Source organism: Ursus maritimus, unplaced genomic scaffold (assembly GCF_017311325.1).
Source record: "Ursus maritimus isolate PB19 unplaced genomic scaffold, ASM1731132v1 scaffold_10, whole genome shotgun sequence".
Classification (NCBI taxonomy): domain Eukaryota; kingdom Metazoa; phylum Chordata; class Mammalia; order Carnivora; family Ursidae; genus Ursus; species Ursus maritimus.
Window position 1 is genome coordinate 5956090 of NW_024423344.1, and position 22356 is coordinate 5978445.

The 22356-nt window shown below is 35.4% G+C and overlaps 1 protein-coding gene across 2 annotated transcripts in view; it reads right to left on the reverse strand.

Annotated features, from left to right (window-relative positions):
• Nucleotides 1-532: 532 nt before the first annotated feature.
• The window catches only part of MTMR6 (myotubularin related protein 6), a 34195-nt gene continuing 12371 nt past the window's right edge, over nt 533-22356 (reverse strand). Inside the window, exons 3-15 of one of the 2 annotated variants that reach the window (XM_040621656.1) lie at nt 19061-19223; nt 17659-17816; nt 17010-17138; nt 14368-14502; nt 13611-13724; nt 12091-12223; nt 11258-11367; nt 10727-10852; nt 7921-7970; nt 7299-7499; nt 5434-5565; nt 5222-5348; nt 533-3811 (exon numbers count right to left, since the gene is read on the reverse strand). In XM_040621656.1, coding sequence (XP_040477590.1) covers nt 3551-3811; nt 5222-5348; nt 5434-5565; nt 7299-7499; nt 7921-7970; nt 10727-10852; nt 11258-11367; nt 12091-12223; nt 13611-13724; nt 14368-14502; nt 17010-17138; nt 17659-17816; nt 19061-19223 — 1839 coding nt within the window. In that variant the 3' untranslated portion in view covers nt 533-3550. The remainder of the gene's footprint in view (nt 3812-5221; nt 5349-5433; nt 5566-7298; nt 7500-7920; nt 7971-10726; nt 10853-11257; nt 11368-12090; nt 12224-13610; nt 13725-14367; nt 14503-17009; nt 17139-17658; nt 17817-19060; nt 19224-22356) is intronic. The other variant, XM_008692153.2, reaches the window with a different exon arrangement.

Consider the following 22356-nt stretch of genomic DNA (forward strand, 5'->3'; position numbering starts at 1 on the left):
AGTTGATCTTTTTCTACAGATTTCTAAAGCTTATAGTTATGTATTTTTAAAAATAGGTTCTGCATTTTAACTAACCAAAACATGTTAATGCCAATTGGACTACTGCATGGAAAAGCCAACAAAACAACAAAAATTTGGCCAGTGAAAATGGATCAACATCACTGATAACAGTCTGCAATTACTCTCAATAGTTCTGTAAATGAACAGAATTTCATACAACTTAGAATGCCAACTGAAAAATTTTCAGTACTCTCAAGCTGACCTTAAAAACAAAAAGACGTCAGAAAAGGCTATTGGAATGGTCAAAATGCAGAACACTGGCAACACGGGCAACACTGAACACTGGTGAGGCTGTGGAGCAACAGGAACTCTCATTCACTGCTGGGGGAAACGGTGCAGCCACCTTGGAAGACAGTTTGGCAGTTTCTTACAAAATTAAACATACTCTTACGACAAACAACCCAGTAATTACATTCCTTGGTATCTACCCAAAGGAGATGAAAACTTCTGTCCACACAAAAACCTGCACACGGATGTTTAAACACAACTTTATTCACAATTGCCGTAATTTGGAAGCAAGTCGGGTGTCCTACAATAGGTGAATGAATAAACTGTGATACATCTAGACAATGGAATATTACTCAGTACTAAAAAAGAAATGAGTGAGCTATCAAGATATGAAAAAACATAGAACCTGAAATGCATTTATTATGTGAAAGACGTCAATCTGAAAGGCCACACACTATATGATCCCTCCTATGTGACACTCTAGAAATGGTAAAACTATGGAGACAATAGAAAGATCAGTGGTTGCCAGAGGTTGAGGGATAGGGAGGGATTAATAGGCAGAGCATAGTGGATTTTTTGGGCCATGAAAAATACCCTGTGTGATACTATAAAGGCCATTATATATTCGTCCAAAACCCACAGAATATACACCACCAAGAATGAACCCTAAGGTAAACTATGGACTTCTTGGGGTGATTATGATGTGTTAAGCAGGTTCATTAATTGTTACAAAGGTCCTACTCTGGTGGGGTATATAAAAAATTTCTGGACCTTCCTCTCAATTTTGCTGTGAACCTAAAACTTCTCTTAAAAAAATAGTCTTGAAAAAGGGGGGAGGGTTCCTGATATTACCCCCTGCCCTGCTACTCCACCAAATAAAGAGAACTTTAAAAAAAAAAAAAAGCACTTCCCTCCATCTTTATTTAGTCAAGACTCTCTGAGCTGCTTCTAGCCGAGCTAACCTTTCAAAACACTCCCATATAAACTCTTTCCTGCAAGTCATCTTCATCATCATGTTTATCTCCAGATCTGCCTTTGGTGAGACATTTTACCCTGAATGTATATACTGGACATTGCCTTCCACCGAAATTAAGTGATATTATCACCTATGCTGAACCTTTTCGCCCACTATACCTATTTTAAATATTTTGGAAATTATTTTTACATATCAGTTATTATTTATCAACATCAACCTTTTAGAAAATGACTTGCTCAAACCTTATAGTGTTATGATTAGTATAATGTGCAGGTCCATTTGCCTAAGTGAGGAAAGAAAAAAAACAATCACAACTTGATCCCGTTTTTTTTTTCAAAAGAAAAACATCCAAAGTAAAATACGAACATTTAATTACCTTTAAATAATATGTAATAATTTACATGCTATACATTCCCAAACACATTGAAAGTAAATTTTATAAGACATATACACAATCTGCTTTTTGCCAACATATACCCTGTAGGTCACTTAAGATGGTAACTGATTTCTCAGTCCATGTGTGAGCACATAAACACACATATATATGCCTGAAGTTGAAGATAATGAACCAAAAAAAAGTTGAATATAAGAAGTCTGCCATGGAAGATTCTAAAACCATAATCAGTAACTGGAACCAAGTAACAAGGCACAAAAGTTACCCTTTGTGGTCACAAAGATTAAGTTTCCTGCCCCAGAGCTTCAGTATGGAAATAGACTTGGCTAAATCACAAACTGTATTTTATAGTACATTTCTGTTACTGTTTAAAAAGGAGTATTTTTCTTATTACATAATGCATTACACAAAAGCATTGGAAAAATAAACAGGATTAGATAAGTTCTCATACAATAAAGCTTTTTTTCCCATTTGAAAAAGATATTTATGCTCAAAACTAATATAATAGATATACGTACAGTAAAGAGAAGCATTAGGGATCCTACCCAGGTTTCCTACTACCCCTGAATCATACCTCTTGCCAGTCATGTTACTTAAACCTTCAATTTTAAAGCCAGCTGGGTGATACTGTCAATTGCATGTGAATTGGTTTTTGTTTTTGTGTTTTTTGTCATTTACAGATATGTTACTGGCACACAGAACAGTTAATATAACATGGCAAAATGAAACTTTTCTTAGCATTAAGTTGTTTTTGCTAAACATTAACTTTGTACTAGGCTATCTTTAATTTTCCTTTTTTATTCCTATGTAAACAGAGAGAAAAAAAAGGTTCCACAGAGAAATGGCTGCTTTAAAATTCATGCAACCAAGCAAAGTCTAAACTATCTGTACTTCCCTTTTTTTAACCCCAAAATTTTGGGGAAACTGAAAGTTTGTTCTGGGAAGAGCAACTCATTGAGAGATAATGGTTTCTAGGAACAGTTTTAGAGCCTAGCTTTTTAAAGTTACACAGTTATCCAAGGAATAAAGCCAACCACAAAGTAAGAATCAAAGAATGCAGTAATCCATACATAAAAGAAAGTCAGATATGTTTACACATATTCAAAAAATCAATAATCTTAGTCGTAAATAAACTGGTCATCAAATGTAGCACTGCAGAAACTGTAATTGGAACGAAACCTTCAGTTTCATTAATTTTGAATATGGACGTGGGAGCAGCTGACCATGAACTGAACACTGCACTTCCACATCTGTTTATACAGGAGTGTTGTAGCATGCAGCCCCTGCAGAAACGACGGTGCAATTCTTTACAAATAAAACAAGGCTGACCAAAAGAAAAAAACCCAAAGAATCAAAAACCTGCTCTTGCCTATAAAACTTAAGAGTGAAGAATAAATTCAGATTTTAAGGCTTTCTTAGAATATTTTTCATGGCACTTCAACATTAAACATCACTAATAGGCAAAATATGGAAATATTCATAGTTACAGAATTATATAATCAAAAGTACATGCCATGTCAATTATTAAGTAAGAGAGAACTTTGTCGAGGTTTGTTTCCTGGCAATTAAATTACAGTTAAGGAAGGTTATTCATGTTTGGCTGTAATTAACATATAAATCATACAGAAATGTCAATTCACTAGCATACATTACAAATGGTGTTTTGAATAAATCTGCCACCACCACTCGTTTCATAAAGAACTGAAAGTCATTCCCTGCTGGAAATGCAATTAAACGGACTTATTTCTCTCACAAGAGCAGTTATTATCCTTTCTCCAACTTTTAAACTGTAAGATCATTATTCGACAAATTCCTTTTGGTTATGCGCACAGATCATTCTCACAATAATCCATTTCTCGCACTACAGTCAGTCCAGAAAATACTCTACAGACCTAACAGGTCATTCTGGCCACACCATACTCCAAGCTGACCACACCAGGTTCCGACTTGGAGAACTCTTCTGCGTATTCACTGTAGCGATTATCTGCTGGGTTGCTGCCCTCTATAGTTCGAAGAGCATGGTTCACAGGCAACAGAGTTTGCTCCTTAAAACACAAGGAAGTTTTGAGGGTAGGTGATTCCGGATGAACTGAATGTAACAATTCCTTGGTGAGAATTCCATCTGTTTGCTTATTTTTACGTTGCTTAATTTTCTAAAATCCAAATTTGAAAAAAATTACTAATTACACACACTACATGTTCAATATAGGTTAGATGAAAGAAGAAACCATGCTTTTGTAAATGTTGTGATATATATATATATATATATATGACTAACTAAGAATTGATGTCTGGTGTATAAAGAACTCTTACAGATCAATAAGGAAAAGGCAAATATGCCAACAGAAAAATGAATGGAGGTTTGAATAAGCCATTCAGAGAACAGGAAAAACTAAATGGCCAGCAAATATATGAAAAGTCATTTAACTTCCTTTGTTATCATGTAAATCCAAAACTGAAAACAAGTTAAATGTTCTGTAGTAGCTGAATGGACTGTGATAGATGCATATAAGAGAATGTTATACAGTAGTTATTTAATAAAACACATGAATCGAAGCTACATGTATCAACATGGATAAATTTCAAAACAACGTTGAGTAAATGAAGCATGACAATGTAACAACCTTTACATAGTTTTATAAACACGCAGTTCCTTACGCTGGGTGAAGGGTATATGTGCATTCATGTTTCTGTTGCTCTTTTATACCTTGTAAAAATATATTCTTTTGTATTTCTTCAATATAAAATAAAAATATTTCAAATCACACAAAGCAATATTATAAATTGTGGATAAAAAACATATATAATATAGTAGAAATATAGAAATATGCACAAGAACAATTAACACCAAATTCAGTACAAAGTAGGTGGGGAGGGGTAAGGAGGAGTATATTTCTTCAAATATATCTATCATGTTTCATTTCTTAAAACAAAAACATGAAAGATCTGAAATGAATATGATAAATGTTAAAATCTCACAAAGCTAGTGGTAGATTCCCTGATATTATGTTCATATCTCTACTTTTCCACATACAGTTGGCCCCTGAACAACACAGGGGTTGGGGGAACCAACACCCCGTGCAATCAAAAATCCACATATAACTTCTGACTCCCCAAAAAATGAAACTACTAATAGTCTATTGTTGACTAGAAACCTTACCAATAGCATAAAGTCATTGACACACATTTGTAAGTTGTATGTATTAATACTGTATTCTCCCAATAAAGTAAGCTAGAGGAAAAAAAATGTTACTAAGAAAATCACAAGAGAAAATACATTTACAGTACTGTACTGTATTTATCGAAAAAAATCCACTTATAAGTGGACCTGTGCAGTTCAAAGCTATATGGTTCAAGGGTCAATTGTACTTCAAATACTTCAATGTTGCAATTCAGGGAAAGCAATTCAAACTAACCCACTGAAAGTAGAGGAGATGTGATTCTGAAGCAGTCGTGTACTCAGGAGGTTTCTAGATATACTAATTTACACTGAGAACAGAAGTAAGGAAATACACTAATTTAATATTCCAAATATATTGCATTAGACACTTCAGGATACTTACAGATTCTAAGTCCTTAATATCTTTCTCTAACTGTTTATTTTGCTCATTCATATTCATAATTATATTAAACACGGACTGTCTAGGATGCAATGTTCGATCAAATTGGTGGTACATGTTTCTCCAAAACCTTTATGACAAAAACAAAAAATAACAACTCAATAAATTGTGTTTGAGAAAAATCAAGTATAAATACCTCAATGATGCCAACTTACTTAAAATTGAAAGATACTGTATTTGGCTCCAAAACTGCAAATTTCGGAGATTTGGAACTGTAGAGAGGATTTAAATACTTCTTTTGGTCATCCAGGAGAAATGGCCACAGGGAGTAAGTCTTTTCCTTTAACCTTAGTGTAATGAGAAAAACAAAGATCTATCCCACAGATGCTAATACTCATTTTTATCAATCAGGCAATTGTCTCTCAAGTAGATTTAAGTTTTTAATTTTTCCTTCTCTTTGCAACCTAACCTTACCTTGTCTCTGAATTCTGTATTCTCCCTTTTCTCCTTTCACTTATAATCATGAAATACATAAAACCATGTCTCTCTGAACATAACACAGGTCTATCATTTTCTCTCACAACCATACACGTTAAGAGATTCGACTCACACAATTTCATAAACATGGTCTCTGTCATACCTATTTCAAATCACCATACACATGTATATAGAGTAAGACACTTGTATCACTCTTTGGCCTCATTCTCTTAGCCCTATATCTGGGCTGTAGTAACATGTATTACAGAGCAGGGACAAGTTTAAGTGTGAGTGAGTAGCAAAAAAGGGAATTAGGAAAAATCAGGACATTATTCAACAGTAAAAAGATGCCAATCATATTGCAACTCTAAGAGTAAGTTAGGTAAAGTAAATGGATAAAGGGTAGAATGATTTAGATAGTATATTTACCAAATAAATATAAAATAGATGGGGGTACAGGGGGAAAATGGAGAGTCTGCTCATTTTTCTAAACCCCTAAGATGACCAATAAGTAAGTTCTTAGAGAAAGACGACTAGGAAATAAGTGCTTTTATTATCATCTTCCTTTGTAGAGGACGTTTGGCACTAACTGAGAACAGTGTTTCCTAAAAGAGCTCTGTACTCTCGGAGTCGCCTGCTCCAAATTATGATACACTACTGTGAGTTACTATAGCACAGAGCGAAGTCTGAATGCTCTCTGATTTGCACCTCTGTCATACTCTTGTTTCACTTGTAGTTCCCTTTACACGTCTTTAGAATCTTCCAAGTGCTCCCAGTTCTGCCTTCAACTCTGTTGAGAGTGAGAGCATGTGGCTATCTTCAAACTACTACCAGATTTAGCTTCTCTAATACGTCACTTGAACATTCAAGGATCTATAACTGCTCTTTATTGACTTGTAAGAAATCTAAACTCAGAAACCCAACCTAAAAAAAATTTATATGTAAGCACTTCTCACAGCCTTATCCCACATTTCCTTTGTATCAAAATTTAGCCAGAAACCCCTACTCCCCAAAGACTGATTAGGAAAGAAGAGGCATGAGACCCAACTCAGGGACAGACACTACAGCCAACATAGATCTATTTTCCCCAAAAAATTATCTGCTTAGAAATGTGAGGAAAACTATAAGGCTTCGTCTTACCTTAAAACCAACAGTTTTTAAATCCTTTACCAAACTTTAAAGCTTAATGACCAATACTTTCTAAGAAATAAAATAATGTTAAGATTTTTCTGTTCTAAATATACATTCAGACTAGAGAGGAGTAGGATGGCGGTTTCCAGGGTGTTGGTAAGGTTTCTTGTTCTGGGTGCTGGTTACATAGATGGATGAGTTTCAGATTTATTGAGCTTCACACTTATGCCATATGTACTTTTCTGTATGTATGCTACATTTCAAAACAAATTTTTAAAATGTTTTTACTATTAACCTGAGGATGTGAGGGATAGAGGGTACTTAGCTTCAGAAATACCAGTCAATAAAATCTTTACAATAAAATTCAGTTCTATTACATACTGTCAAGATATTTTATTATATTCCACTATGATTTATGTTAGACCTCAACCAAGTAGGGAAAAAAGAGCCCATTTTATGCAAACTGTCTTACTTGAGCTCTTCTCTTTCCTTCTGACAATTTCCAAGGAAGTTTCCAAATTGGCATGAATGAATATGTTCATGGATCTGAAGAAGAAATGCTTCATTGAATTCAAAGTCTTGTGGGAACTGTTCGGTCAAATGCCACACACACTCCAAGAACTGAGTAAACACCGGTGAGACTTCCTTTGGGTCACCATCCAAATGGCCACACCTAGCCCCCCAGAAAGTACAAGCTTTTAAAAATGCCTCTGAAAGAAGTCAATTATTCCGGTATTATCAAATTTAAACACATACACATGAACCTAAAACACTACTCTATTGTCATAAAAAAAGCATAATGTTTTTATTAAAAACAATTTAAATCTGTAAGTTTTTCAACAACTGTAAAGGATTACCTTCTAAGTACCACAGTCCAGACAAAAAGGAAGGTAATAAACTGCCACAAAAATTAACAAAGGTATGAGAATTGAAAGAAATGACAGAAAAAATTAAGTCAGTTTTCATACAAAAAAACCGATAGCACTCTCACCTACCACTGGATATGCAAGTTCATGAAGAAGAGAAACAGTCTGGCACTCTAAAATGGTTTTACTAATCTTACAAAATATATAAATGTAAAAACTATGACTCACCTCTCTGAAAACTTATGTCCAAAAGAGATCCAATCCTTTTCTATTAAAACCTTAATGAGAAAAAGCAAACCCATTTTACAACTACTTTCAATTCCTTTTGTTTAACATGGATTAAATCCTATTATCTTAACAGCATTTACCCTTTTAACTTATGGTTGCAAATAAAACAAAACAAACTTTTGTTCAATTATAGGCAAAAGACAGCAAGAACCTGGAGTAGAGGTTGGTTTAACAAAGACTAAAAATGACACAGAAAAGAAATATAGTAATCCTGTGACATAAGTCATTTCGGTTGTATTTATTATATTTTAAGTGAAAATTACATGTTATAAAGCGTTAGCACATTTACATTTCTGTATGTCTAATGATGGTATCTGCATAGAAAAAAGGCTACGAAAATGTAAATCAAGTTGTTAACAGTGTTAACTGTGGGTGGTAGACTGGGGTGTATGCTTTAAACCTTTTGGCTTACTTGTGGTACATTACTTATACAGTACTTACCAGAAAAAAAATGATAAAGACACCAATAAAAAGTGTATATTCAAATTCAGACGGTAATATCCAACCTCTTGAATGGACTCTCTTTATGTATTTTGTCTGTCACAACTCTACTGAAGTAATAGGCTTCTAATTTTTGTCAGTCTAACTTACACAACATACCTTCCTAGTATTTAATATATCTCATAATTTCATTACATAATCACCAAGTACATTCTTTACAGTGTCAAAACTGCCACCTGTAGGGGGAGATAAGATGGCAGTGGGGTAGGAGGGTCCCAGGCTGGTCTTGTCAGTTGAACACAAATAGATAATGATCAAATCATCCTAAATACCCCAGAAATCGCCTGAAGACTGACAAAACAAACTCCATAACTAAGGGGAGAGAAGAAGCATCATTGAAGAAGCACCAAGAGGCAACATGATCCTTATTCTCAGCTAAGCACACTCTAGAACAGGGAGGTTAAATTCCTACCGGACAAAATGACGGGATGGAGAAACTCACCCCAAAAGAAAGAAGGGAGGTAGAGGGAGGTAGTACTCACTGCCAGGGATTTTTTTTTTTAAAAAGCCACCTTTAGCTTCTTTGTTGTAAATTTTGCAGAAGGCCATATAACGTGACAGGGAAAGATACAGTTTCTGGAGCCATGTTGCATGGGCTCAAATCCTAGCTTTGCTGCTTCCACAACTGTGTGACCTCAGGCAGGTGGTCTTCAGGCTGAGCCCCAGATTTTACTGCAGGCCATCTGCCGGTCCTCTACACACCCACATCGAAAACTTAACTCAGTATCTTTCTCACTGCACTTAGACTTCTGCTTCTCTCAGTAGAGAGCAAGAGAACAGCACCATCCATCCTAGCACCTGAGTCCAGAGACTGGAAATCATCCTGGAAAAGGCCTCCTCTCTTCTCCACATCCAACCCAGCAACAATTCTTACTGATTCTACTTTCTCAGCATCCCTGGAGGTTGAACCTATTACCTCCTCTTGCATTCATGTGATACTGCCTTACTCCTGGCCCTCTTTTCTCTCCTGAGTTATCCTACCAGTTTCTACACTGGTCTCCCCGCTCCATTTCCACTACCCTCCACCTTGAAGACATCAAGCCATCTTTTTACAAAGCAGACCCAAGCAAGTTACTGTTTCCTCTATTTAAAGCCCTTTAATGGCTCTCACTATCCAAAGGGGGTAAAGGCCAAATTCCAGTCTCCTCTTCCTGAGCCCTTCATCCCACTATATCCTTCTGCACCCAAGCATCCCACTCTAACACCCTGAACTCCAGCCATCACATATCATCTGCATTCAGCCTACGGAGCTATGCTTTGGTTCTCATTGTTCCTTTTGCCTGGGAAGCTCTCACACTGTCCCTGGGCATTTATTACATGATTTCATTTGAATGTCTAGCAAACAATTAAAGCCAAACATGGCAAAGAACATATTCCTCATCTTATACTCTTAAGGTAAGCTGCACATAATTTTATTAGCAGCACTTCCATTCAGCCTAAGATTCAGTATGTCAGTGCCACCAAATAATGGTGCTGAAAGGGAGCTGGTGATGTTAAATCTTCCCCTGCTTCAAGATGGCACTGCATTTCATTATTCTAAACTAATGAAAACTTTCTACGATCTCTTTACTTACTTTACTTGTCATGAATTAAGATGTAAATTTTGAAAACATAAGTTAATCTGATCACGTGTTAAAAGACAAACAAAAAACAGGAGCCAGGGCTTTAGCTTCACAAAGCAGAAAATCTGTTCAACTAGAAATTTAATCTTCGGATATAAAACATGCTAACTAATGTGTAATTACAATTAGCGAATGAAGGCATTTTAAATAGAAAGTTTCCTCTAGAACATAATTTTTAAGTACTCTCATTTGTGCCTTGTTTTACATCACTCATATTTGTTGGATAAAAATGAAGGAGAAAATACTGAATATTTCTACTGTAACGTTTTAGAAAAAAAACTTAGACAAGATCAGGCGCGTTCAGGGTGGTATGGCTGTAGATGAAAAAATACTTTTAAATTTAAAACTTATTGTCAAAGAGATAGCACAAATGGAAATCAGTCTAACTCAAGGTGTTTCAGCCTCAGCACTATACACCTTTTGGGCCAGTTAGGTCTTTGCTGCAGGGGCTAGCCTCTGCAGGACAGAATATTAGCAGCATCCTGGGCCTCTACCAGCTAAGTGCCAGGTGCACCCTTTTCTTTGTAACAACCAGAACTGTCTCCTAACATTGCCAAATGTCTCCTGGGAGGACAAAATCACTCCTATTTGAGAATCACTGGTCTAGCCAAATCACTCCTTACCATGAATCCTTTGATTGTCCTGTAGTAGGAATCCAATAAAAGAGAGCCAAGGGAACAAACCTGGGAAGTCCTATCCCAACCATCAGAACAATGGACCAACACACTTGCATTTTCAACCATTATTGCCTGAAAAGGAAGATCACATACTTAGATTACAGCAGAATACATTTTAGGTATATCAGTTAAGTACTACTGACTCAAAAACTATAATAGCAAGTACTGCATTACAAGGAAGAGCAAGGACAGCAAGGACAATGCTGTCACAGCATAACTTCCAAAAAACAAGACAAAACACAAAGCAAACAAAAAACAAAACCAAATCTGCTGTTTCCAAGTGTCTGGGGATTTCTTTTTAAGTCCCTACATGAAGTGCTACATGATCTTTTAAAGCTTGAATTAAAGTAAGCCTCATTGAAGAAGTAAAACATAAAAGTTATCTGACTGGAAAGGGTACCAGCACCCAACAGAATAAATGCATTCCTTCCCAACCATTATAAATCCGCAAACAAAATATGAGCGAAGAAGAGTTACTTTGGCTAAGAAGATTGCAGCATCCATAACAGCTTTGATATGGCGAAGCCATCCTGAGCTCTCCAAACCAGAGTAGAAGTCACCGACAGAAAGCCCTTTGGTACCATTGACTAAAAAGGGGAAAAAAAACATTTCATTAGAATGCGGCTAGAATCTCCACTTCTCCTATTCAAGCTCTGAGTGAGTGAATGGGAGGAAGAGGACAAAATAAAAAACAAGACCCTGTAAATGAAAAGATGCTATTAGAACCTCAATATTGGATTTTTGGGGTTCATTTTTCTGTCATTCTTTGTGCTTAAAAAAAGCTCCAATCTCTTTTAAAAAAAAAAAATTTGGAGGACTAAGTGTTTAAAAGTCTGATATGTTGATTTTTAAAATTCCGCACCACGACTGGAAAGATACCTTAATACTTAAATGGAGCATTACTATTAATCTTCACTGTACAGACTAAGCAAAAATTTTTATCTAATAATAACCATTTTTTTTTTGCAAAACCATTAGAACTGTACTGTCCAACACAGTAGCCACTACCCGAACTGACACATGGGTAGTCCAAACTGAGATGTGATTTAACAGTGTAAAATACATACTAGACAATTTTTAAGACTTAAAGGAAAAAAATCTAAAATGTGTCACTACTTATTTTTTACACTGATTACATGTTAACATGTTTTTAATAGATTACGTAAAATATATTAATTTCAACTTTTTTTTTTTACGTTTTGAATGTGAATATTGGAAAATTTTAAATTACATAGTTTTAAATTTTATAATGTGCTAACATTATATTTCTATTAGATAAAAGTTGCCTCAAAGACAAAAAATAATCATACCTTCCAGTAATTTCTGAAGGCTGGACCGCATGACATGAATATTTTCAATTCCAACAAACTGAAATCTAATGTTAGAATAGTTGTCTTCATTTTCATAACCTTTTCCAGCTGCTCTGTTGGCCATAGCATTCAGCTGAAATTTAAAGTTTTAGAAATTTAGAGACAAATTGCTTTTGTTTAGTTTACCAAAGCATCATGAAAATACTAAATAAACCATATTTTAGCAGAGTTTAAAGAACTCCTCAAAACTGAATATGCTACCATTTTTAATAAGTAAAAATGTCACGTATGTTATTAAGAGTAAGGACACTTTATATAAAGTAACAACACAATTGCTATATAATGGAAAGGTCAGACAAGAAGTTCCCCCACAAATAATTTATGAAACTAATTCACTTATGTTTTTAGTTTTCCCTATGTTTATAATATTTCAAAATTTAAAAAAGAAAGAAGTATCTCTTATCTGAATCCTAAATGATTCAGAGATGAGCCGAGCTGGGAAGTTTTCTGTTACAGGATGAACCTATTAGATTCACTTCAGAGCAAGCCTGTGTGGAACACAAGATCATTCAGAGAGCCACAGGGACCCTGAAAAATTTGGATCTGAAATAGACGTCAGATTATTTGAGGTTCTCCATATTAGAGATTACTGGAGGCCCACACAGTACATACCATGGCATATAATCCACTAGCTCGATGCATCTCCAAAAATTGGGCCAAAACTGGTCTCTAAGGAGAAAACAGACTGCCACTGGCCCATGGTCTTTGGTCACTAGATCAAATGCTATCAGAGGTTCATTTAAGATTTGGTATGTTTAATTCTTTCAGACTAGGATTTCATATTGCACATTACTACAGTTTACAAAATATTCTTATGAACTTGGATGAAACAAAACCTAAATTGGAAGAAAAAGTAACTTTTCATTCAGTAGATGGGGGCCCAGGTTGGTAACAAGAACAGTTCAATTCTACCTACTGACTCACTGGTTATTCAGCACCTATGATGACAAAGGTGAGAGTTAGATATTAAAATGGTTCCACAATATTACCAGTCAAGTTGAAGTTTAAATAGTACAAACAAAACTACCAAAGAAAGGCCTATTTTCTGTGTAGAAGTCAATTATATAAATAAGAGGTACTAGGTCCTGGGAACAGATCACCCTCAGGCCTCATATTCAGAAAGTCTTGTATTACAACCATCTTTTATATCTAGTATCACCTGGAAGTAATTCTGACCAATGAATCCACCCAGATTAAACAAGGAAGAAAAATAAAATTTGTCTTACAAGAGATATCACCAACATTCTTGACTTCTAAGAAAGTCTTTTCTTGTTAACAAGATAAAAAATTATCAAATTATCAATTTCTAGGTTTTAATACTTCTTAATTTACTCAAATTAATCTCATCTTCTGTTTCCTCCATTATTTTTTGTGAGAATGCATAATGATGAGAATAACTTCTAAAACAGCTACCATTCCTTTCAACAAAGCTGCCTAAAATTGTGCTCTATATCGCTCACTCGCTTTTTCTCATCGCTTTCTCTTATTTTCTCATCATTCCAGATTTTTGAAGAAATCCTCACTATAATTCTGCCAATGTCCTTTTGTGTAGCCCACCAGCTCTGCATTCGATGCTATAATAAAAATTAAAAGTAATGTTAGCTATTACCATTCAGGATTTTAACTACTTTAGTTTCAGGATCCTATATGAATTAGTTGCTTAACTGTGTTTATAAAAAGAAAAAGGGATTCTGACATTTGTCTCAATGATAAAAATTGAACCTAACATTACAGATGCCTAACAGAACAACTATTTCCTGTTCACTATTTATAATTCTCTAGTTCAGTGTTTCCTAACTCACTATTTTCCTTATTTTCTTGAATATTTCAAATTAAGGCCCATTATTTTAACACAAAGTGTTTTGACAATTAAAAATTCTACCAAAAGAATAAGATTTTCTAATTTTTCACAACACATACACTATTTAATATTTCTTCATAATAATATAAGACTTCCACACTATCAAGAGTTTCCAATATAAAAATCTGTTTTTCTAAATTTATATATAAATCAGAAGACATGAGAAATCACCATCTGGGAAACAGGTCTCCTAAGCTGGTATCCTTTAAAAGACTGCTTTCCTCAGTATCATTAGCCTCAGTTAATTTAAAACTGGGATTCAGATAGGTTAAATATGGGTAAATTGATCAACTCTCATTAATTAAAGTATCAAAGATAATTAAACTAACAGACTGTACTAGATTCAAGACACATACTTTGGGCCTGGTATCCATGACATACATATAGCGATTGACTGGATTGGCTTTACTAATGGCTTGAAGCAAATGTTCATCCTCCAGGCACCTGGCACTGAATCCTGATAGTGGTTGACTACATCGACAAATGGCAGCCTAATTTTAAAAGGACAGAAAACAACAGATTATCCAAAGATGTCTAAAACATGTCTTAAACAAAAATGCTTAAAAGAAAAACAAAAGTTAAAATCAAATGCGTAATCTGTTTAAGTTGGCAGGACAATTAGAAGATATTCACCTTGACATCCTATTTGAATTAAACACTACGTGAACATCTCGATGTTACATAAGCTTTCCCAATATTATGGTGGATTAGATATTTACTCTTGTTCAAAGTCTTAAAAAAAGATTAGAAGATTTAGACCCATATATTTTTTCTCCAATTTCATCAATACCAACTCCAACTTAACCATACCCAATCATTCCAGCCATAGCATCATTAAGGAAAAAAAAAAGTATACATAAACTCACACATTTCAAATTCACATACAAAATAAAACCATGAGAATTTAGTAAAATAGAAGAAAATAAAATATAAAATATAAAATTCTTTTCAGACGTACTTTCTAAGTTAGGCACTGAATATCTATTTTCAGCCCAGCTTTCCAATAAACAATGTACACAAACATGGGTGTGTCAAACAGAGGCCATAACCAGTCATAACTCCCTATGACTTGCTATGAAGAACAGATTAGGAATTTCTGTTTAAAGTTTTACTTTTTACCTCTGGCTCCCTTCTAAAACCCAAGTAAAGTTCTAATGAAGACATCTAAAATGTATAAATCAAAAGATTAAAGAGAACGGAAAAGGAGAGAAAAATAGAGTAGAGATGTTAATAAAATTTCAGGAAATGAAAGCAATCGATTGACAAGTTAGTAATGACCAATTTACCAGAACAAAAAAAGTGGCCAAGTTGTTATAAGTCAACAATAAGCAAGCATTGATTTGGTACCTCTGAAAGCCTGAGCTGGAGTGTAACTGAAAAGAGAATTGGTTGAATATTCAGATAGAGACTAGTTAAGGCTCCCCGATCTTCCCTCACCTTGAAGACAAAGTTTATTCTATGAAAAGGATTAACCTGAAGACTCTGGACAATATGCACAGATGTGGGTGGGAGCGAAGCCCTATACCCCCCCAAAACAAGAGGATGAAGTAAAGCCTACAAAAAAATGTGAGATCCTCGAATCTGCCTTCCCACACTTGAATCCTGGACAGAACTAACACACATATTGGGATGAAAATTAACAACAGAAAGAATCCAAAGACAGAAATCACTCATGCACACAAACTTCTAAATAGCTTGTGGTACCTCACTCTTTAAGTATGAGAGGCCAGCCAAGAATCAGATATCTGAAAGACATGAAAAACAAAAAAAGCAAAATAAACAGCAAAAAGGAACTCTGAGCAACAGACAACTAATGCAGTGAGCAACAGACAACTAATGTGGGGAGCAAAAGAATTCTTTTAAAAAAATTCTTAATGTCTTCAGAGAACCCAGTCATCACAGCCAAGAATAGAAAAATGTCTAAAAAGTTCAGAAAATAGGAAAGAGTTCTTAGATTTTAAAAATGGTTGAGCAAAAATAAAGAGGTGGACTGGAAACAAAGTTGAGGAAATTTTCTAAAAACTAGAAAGAGATGGAAAATCGGAGAGAAAACTAAGAAAAACGGAGGCTTACAGGAGCCCACTTGCCAACTAACACACACACACACACAAGTACAAAGAAAAGTAACAGAAGAGAGGAAGTTACCACAGAAATAGAGAAGTAACTTCCCAAAAGTGAGTTCCCAGATAGAATTAAAAAAAAAACACGCCAAGGCACTTCACTGTGAAATTTCAGAACACTGAGGAATAAAGATTCTAAAAGCTTCCTGAGGAGAAAAAATCAGGTCACAAAGCAGTGGGAGTCAGTACTGGCATGGAACTCCACAACCTGCTAGCTGTTAGATATAGGAAAAGTGATTTACCCTCTCTTTACAGGATGAAAGTGACAATTAGCAGAGCCTACCTTATAAAATTATCATGGGACTTCACGCATATAAAGCATCTAACACATAGTACCTTGTGGCCTACTCTTACAAGCTACAAAGGAAAATTTTGCTGTAATGAGCAATACCTATTAAAGCATCTCAGTATAAAGATGTCTCCTCCCCCTCTCCGTATTGCAAAATCCTTCTGATTGGAAGAGCTTTCTATAAAAATTGTGAGCCTGAAATACCCTTGGCTCTCTTCTTTTTCTCAATAGTTGATTTGTCAAAACCATCTGGTTTCCCCAAATATAAGCAGGATCAAAAGAGAACCACAAGAAAGAAGAACCTAACTATTCACTAATTTCATTATTTTCAAACCCCTACCAGAAGAAAGGAAAGACTGAAGGAGGATAGGGGAGGAAAGAACAATGACAAGTATAAAAGTTTCTATATCTCAGGGTAATTTTAAAATTTCAAAAAACGTAATCAAGAGAAAAGCCAACACTTCTCTATCAGCAACATTGTAATAATGACCTCCCTATGTAAAAATGAGTGTTCGCTGGATACTTAAACCTGAAGGGGGGTTATACCACATTTGTAAAAGAAAAAAAGAAAAAGAAAATCTCTTCTTACCTCTTTATTTTGATGATAATAGGAAAGAACTGGGAATCTTCCCTTGCTCCGGAACTTGGAACTACCAACAATTATCGGTTTGCTTGCTATTCGGGGAACATAAAGTTCTCTGGGATAAGTTTCACAAATCTGTAAAAATCAAATAAAATATAACCATTCTACCCACAGTTCAAAAACTATGAAGTTAAAAAACAGCTTTAAAAAACTTTAAAACTTACTAAATGCAAGAACAGTACATAGCAATATACAGACAACTTACTACTATGACACTCTCTCAGTACTAACACTTTCTGAATTTCTCCAAAGGGTTGCTAAGTCGAAATAAGTCAGAGAAAGACAAATACTGTGTGATTTCACTCATATGTGGAATTTAAGAAACAAAACAAATCAGCAAAGGGGAACAAAGAGAGGGCGGCAAACCAAGAAACAGACTCTTAACCATAAACAACAAACTGATAGTCACCAGATGGGAGTTGGGTGGGGAGATGGGTGAAATAGGGATGGGGATTAAGGAGGGCACGTGTCATGATGAGCACCCGGTGTTGTATGGAAGTGCTGAATCACTATACTGTACACCTGAAACTAATATCACAGTGTATGTTAACTGGAATATAAAAAAAAAAGTAAAAAAAAAAAGTTGCTGAGCTACCTTGTATTCTCGGTTGCCATCAGACAGCTGCCAGTTTGAATTTGGCACTCCCATCCTCTTATACTCCTCGGCAAGGTCAATGAGCTGCCAGCCTCGTAGTCGTTCCAAATCATTTTGTTTGGGATTATAAGAGAATGCATAGAGATCTTCATATTTTGCTATAGTATACAAAATACATAAATGTTATGATACGACTAGGATTTAAAACTCTACAAATAACAGTAATTTTTCAGTTTTATCCCTCCATTTTTTCTTTAAAATTTTCAAAGAGATAACTAATACCTGAACATATTTGAACTCAATTTATTTTCTCAGGTCTTTAATTCAAATGATCGCATCTAAAGGCATACATATCAATCTGAGATTCAATTTATATCATCAACAAAAGCTAAGAAACAATACTTTTATATTAAATAGTATAATATTTCCTTTTCTTAAAAGTATAATTTTAATGACACAGACACTGCTCACCCACTACACTTCCCAAATGAGATATAAAATTGAAATACTAATGTTGTGATAGAAAACTAGAGATGGCATATAGAACATGAGATTGCATAAATGTTCCCACACGACAGTGTCGACCAAAACTGGCAACGATTGCCCAGAGCTCCAGAAAGCACTTACTCCTGAATAATATTAAGCCCCTAAAGTGACAGAACTATCTTTACTATAAGATCTGGCTTAACTTGGGACAACGGGATAAATGCTACAGGCTTTATGTGTTAGGAAAGAAGGGTGTATATATACCTAGACCACTGCAGTCCAGGTGTTCAATGACAAAGTAACATTCAGTAACCAGTGTGCTTTGTCCCCTGGAAAGATCTACATAATTCAAGTCATGTTGGGGGAAGGAAGCCTCCAGATCCCAAAGGCATAGTGACAGGATTCCTTTTTCCAGCCTACACTCCTCTCACTCCTACCTTTAGTAAAGTAGGATTCACCCTCTCTTTTCCCTCTGATCATCTCCCTTATGCTCCACTCTGGTCAATTAAATTCATTGGTCCCACTGCTACCAGAGGAGCCTGAACTTCCTTAACTTTTCATTTAGCAATCAATTTCCAAGTTATTCCCCTTGGTTGTGGATACCCACTTGAGGGGAGGAAAAAAAAAAAAAAAACCTCTGCTGTTGGCTACCAACAAACTTTAAAAACTAATATATATCTATGGTTTTTAAAATCTGTACTCTAAATGTTTAACTTTTTCCTTACTCCTACCCCTTCTGTGGAAACCATTCTTACAATTCAGATCAGAAGTATCTAATTATTTCCAAGCCAAATTTTTTGGAATAGAGTGCACAAGAACTTAAGAGTAACTTCAAGCAAAAAGTAACAATGGCATATTAAGTATCTTAGATAATCCATCTCAAAATTAAGTAAGCTTTGGTCTCTAAAAACAGTACCTTGTTTTGAGAGTTGTAGCAAAGAATTGTAAATATCATGGCAATCTCTTTCTCTGGGAACAATGAAATGCACAATCCTGAAGTTCTTGCACTGAATCACAAGTGGGCATCCAGAAGTAGTCAAAGCTAGTTTCTCTACTAAGGCAATATGGTGGTGCAATATCTACAGCATGAAAAAAATGTGATCATCATCATAAAAAAGCACTAAATACTGTATTCTCTTCCAGAGCACATAAATGCTAGAAATGCCCTCTTTAAGCAAAGTACTCAAAACTTGTGACTGAATGCCTAAGCCAGAACTACGCTGATACCTCCTCCATCACTCCACATATTCAGTACACCATCAAACCCCGAGAACTGCATCTCCTGCATACTTCTGTAACCTGTCCACTTCTCTCCATGTCCACTGTCACTCCCCTAGCTGCAATGCTTCCACTATTTCTCACCGGGTAACTATAAATAGCCTCCTAACAGCTCTCTCCATATCTACTCTTGACCCCCTCTAATCCATTTTCTATAAGGCAGGTGAGAGACCATTAAAAAGCGATTAAAGAAAAGTAATCTAGTCATGTCATTTCCCAGACTCTGGCTCTAGAGTCATTTCAAGTCCCTTCCCACATCAAGTTCGAGTGACAGAGTCCTCTTTTGGCTCCTCAAATGCACCAATCTCCTTTACACACACAGAGTTGCTCCTACTAACTGGGAAATTGTAGATCTACTTCTTCACCTAGGAACTTCCAGTATTATTTCTGGCCTTTGTTTAAATCTCATCACCAAGAACAGCCTGACAACCCCCACAGCCTTTCCCAAGTAAGTTAGGTCCCCCCCATTTTCTTATGCCTATAGTTTCCCTTCACAGCACTTAGAACATGAGTAATTCCTTGCATAGTGAATGTCTATTTCTCCAGCCAGAGGCTGGGAACTTCGTAAGGGGCAATATTATGGCTAAGTTGAGCACCCTTTTATCTCCAGCCCCTAACACAGTATCTGGACCATTACAATGACCCTACTTAAATTTTAAAAAGTTTCAAATGTTATATCTTTTAAACCCAAACTTAAAATTTGACCAAGTCAGCAATACAAGTGTCATTGCTTATACCTCCATCACAATGTTTACTGAATGAATGAGTGAATAGAAAGTCCTACTATAAACTCACTAGTTAATGGCATTTTAAATATATGATAACCATTCATATCAGTTCTAATATTCTGCTTGCTACTAAAAAAAGTTTTCTTTTTCTCAATACCATTCCTTTGAATTTAAAATATTTATTTATATATTTTTTGAATTTAAAATATTTATAGAAAGTTTTTCTAGAAAATCAAGGATCTTAGAGTCATAGCAGGTTCCTGAATGATAAAACTCATATCATGACAAGAAATCAATTCATCCCAAATTAATTTAAAACTTTAATATAAGTTCAGTAAAAAATTCCAAACTGCTTTTTGCCTTTTTCTGTGGCAGGGTAAGAGATGGATGATTATTTATATCATACATATATATTACAGAATTATAATATTAAATGTTGATATTAATCATAATAATTATATATATTTTCTCAAGTTCTCATGCAAGACTAAATGCAAAAAATAACCAAGAAAAGCTTTAAAAAATTGATAAGAACTTGTTCTACAGACATTAAAAGTATACATAACACAGATATTTAGTACACATTACACATAGCCCAACTTATGGCTAAGATTTAGCACTATTAACATTTATATTAGTAGGGCTGTGCCAAGTTACTACTCTTGAAGAGACCTGGCTCTGCCACTAACTAGTTATGTGATCTTGAAAAAATAATTATCTGTAAAATAAGAAAAAAGATAAAGTTAGTAAGTCCCCTTCTAGATCTAAAATATTCATTTCTATGGATCGAGTGTATTAAACAGATTTCATTCAGGAGAGACATATGGGAGTATACTGATAAAAAGGCATTTTAAGGACAATAATAGGAGATAATAACACATGTTTTTTCACTGTCCCCCAAACTATGTTCCCAACATCTCCAAGAAGAGGTCTACGGGAAACTTCCCTATCTCTAGGAGATGGAAAACATACTGAGAAGATACTGAGGCATACGGACAAAGGAAGGGTAGACAAAGTGGACGGTAACATGACTAATGATTTTACAAGAAGGCCCTGCTAGGTGAAACCCTTGACAGTTCCTGGGCCAACACTGGATGGGGAAGAGCACCAGTGCCTCAAGGGAATACAACTTCTCTGAGATCAACATCTCAGGTAAATATCTTGACTTACTTATTGCAATCACGTATCAACTGGATGGCCTTCCTGGGGAAATCAAGAGAGTACAATAAAAGAGAGATTGTATTAAAAGCTACAGTCAGGGGCGCCTGGGTGGCTCAGTCGTTAATCGAGCCCCGCATCGGGCTCCCTGCTCCACTGGGAGCCTGCTTCTTCCTCTCCCACTCTCCCTGCTTGTGTTCCCTCTCTCACTGGCTGTCTCTCTGTCAAATAAATAAATAAAATCTTTAAAAAAACAAATAAATAAATAAAAGCTACAGTCAACAAAGCAGTATGCTATTATACAGCGGAATCAATATATCAAAAGAACGGAACAGAGTTCAAAAGCAAACCCTCACTTTATTTATGACAGAGTTGATACTACACATTAATGCATTGAAACTGTCAATAAACGGCACCAGTATCTATATAAAAATAAAAATAAAAGAATAAAAATAAAAATGAATCCCTAAGTTATATCATCCAAGAAAATATTTCCCATATGTATTAACAACTTATACTTGAAACACAAAATGTAAGCTTTTAGAAAAAAAGTACAGGAGAATCTTTATAACTTTAAGAATCCCTTAAGTCAGGGGCGCCTGGGTGGCACAGCGGTTAAGCGTCTGCCTTCGGCTCAGGGCGTGATCCTGGCGTTATGGGATCGAGCCCCACATCAGGCTCCTCTGCTATGAGCCTGCTTCTTCCTCTCCCACTCCCCCTGCTTGTGTTCCCTCTCTCGCTGGCTGTCTCTGTCTCTGTTGAATAAATAAATAAAATCTTTAAAAAAAAAAAAAAAAAAAAAGAATCCCTTAAGTCAGAAAACAGCATAAACCATGAAAGAAAAAATGAAAAATCTAATACACTAAAATTTTAAACTCTAATTCAAAGACGTGTATACACACAAGATAAGCCACACACTGGGAGAATTACCTACAACACACATACCTGACAAAACATTAACAACCAGACTCTTATAAAGCCAATAAAAGGACAAACAGCCCAAGAGAAAAATAAAGGGAAATCTAAAGGCCAAGATATCTGAAAAGAC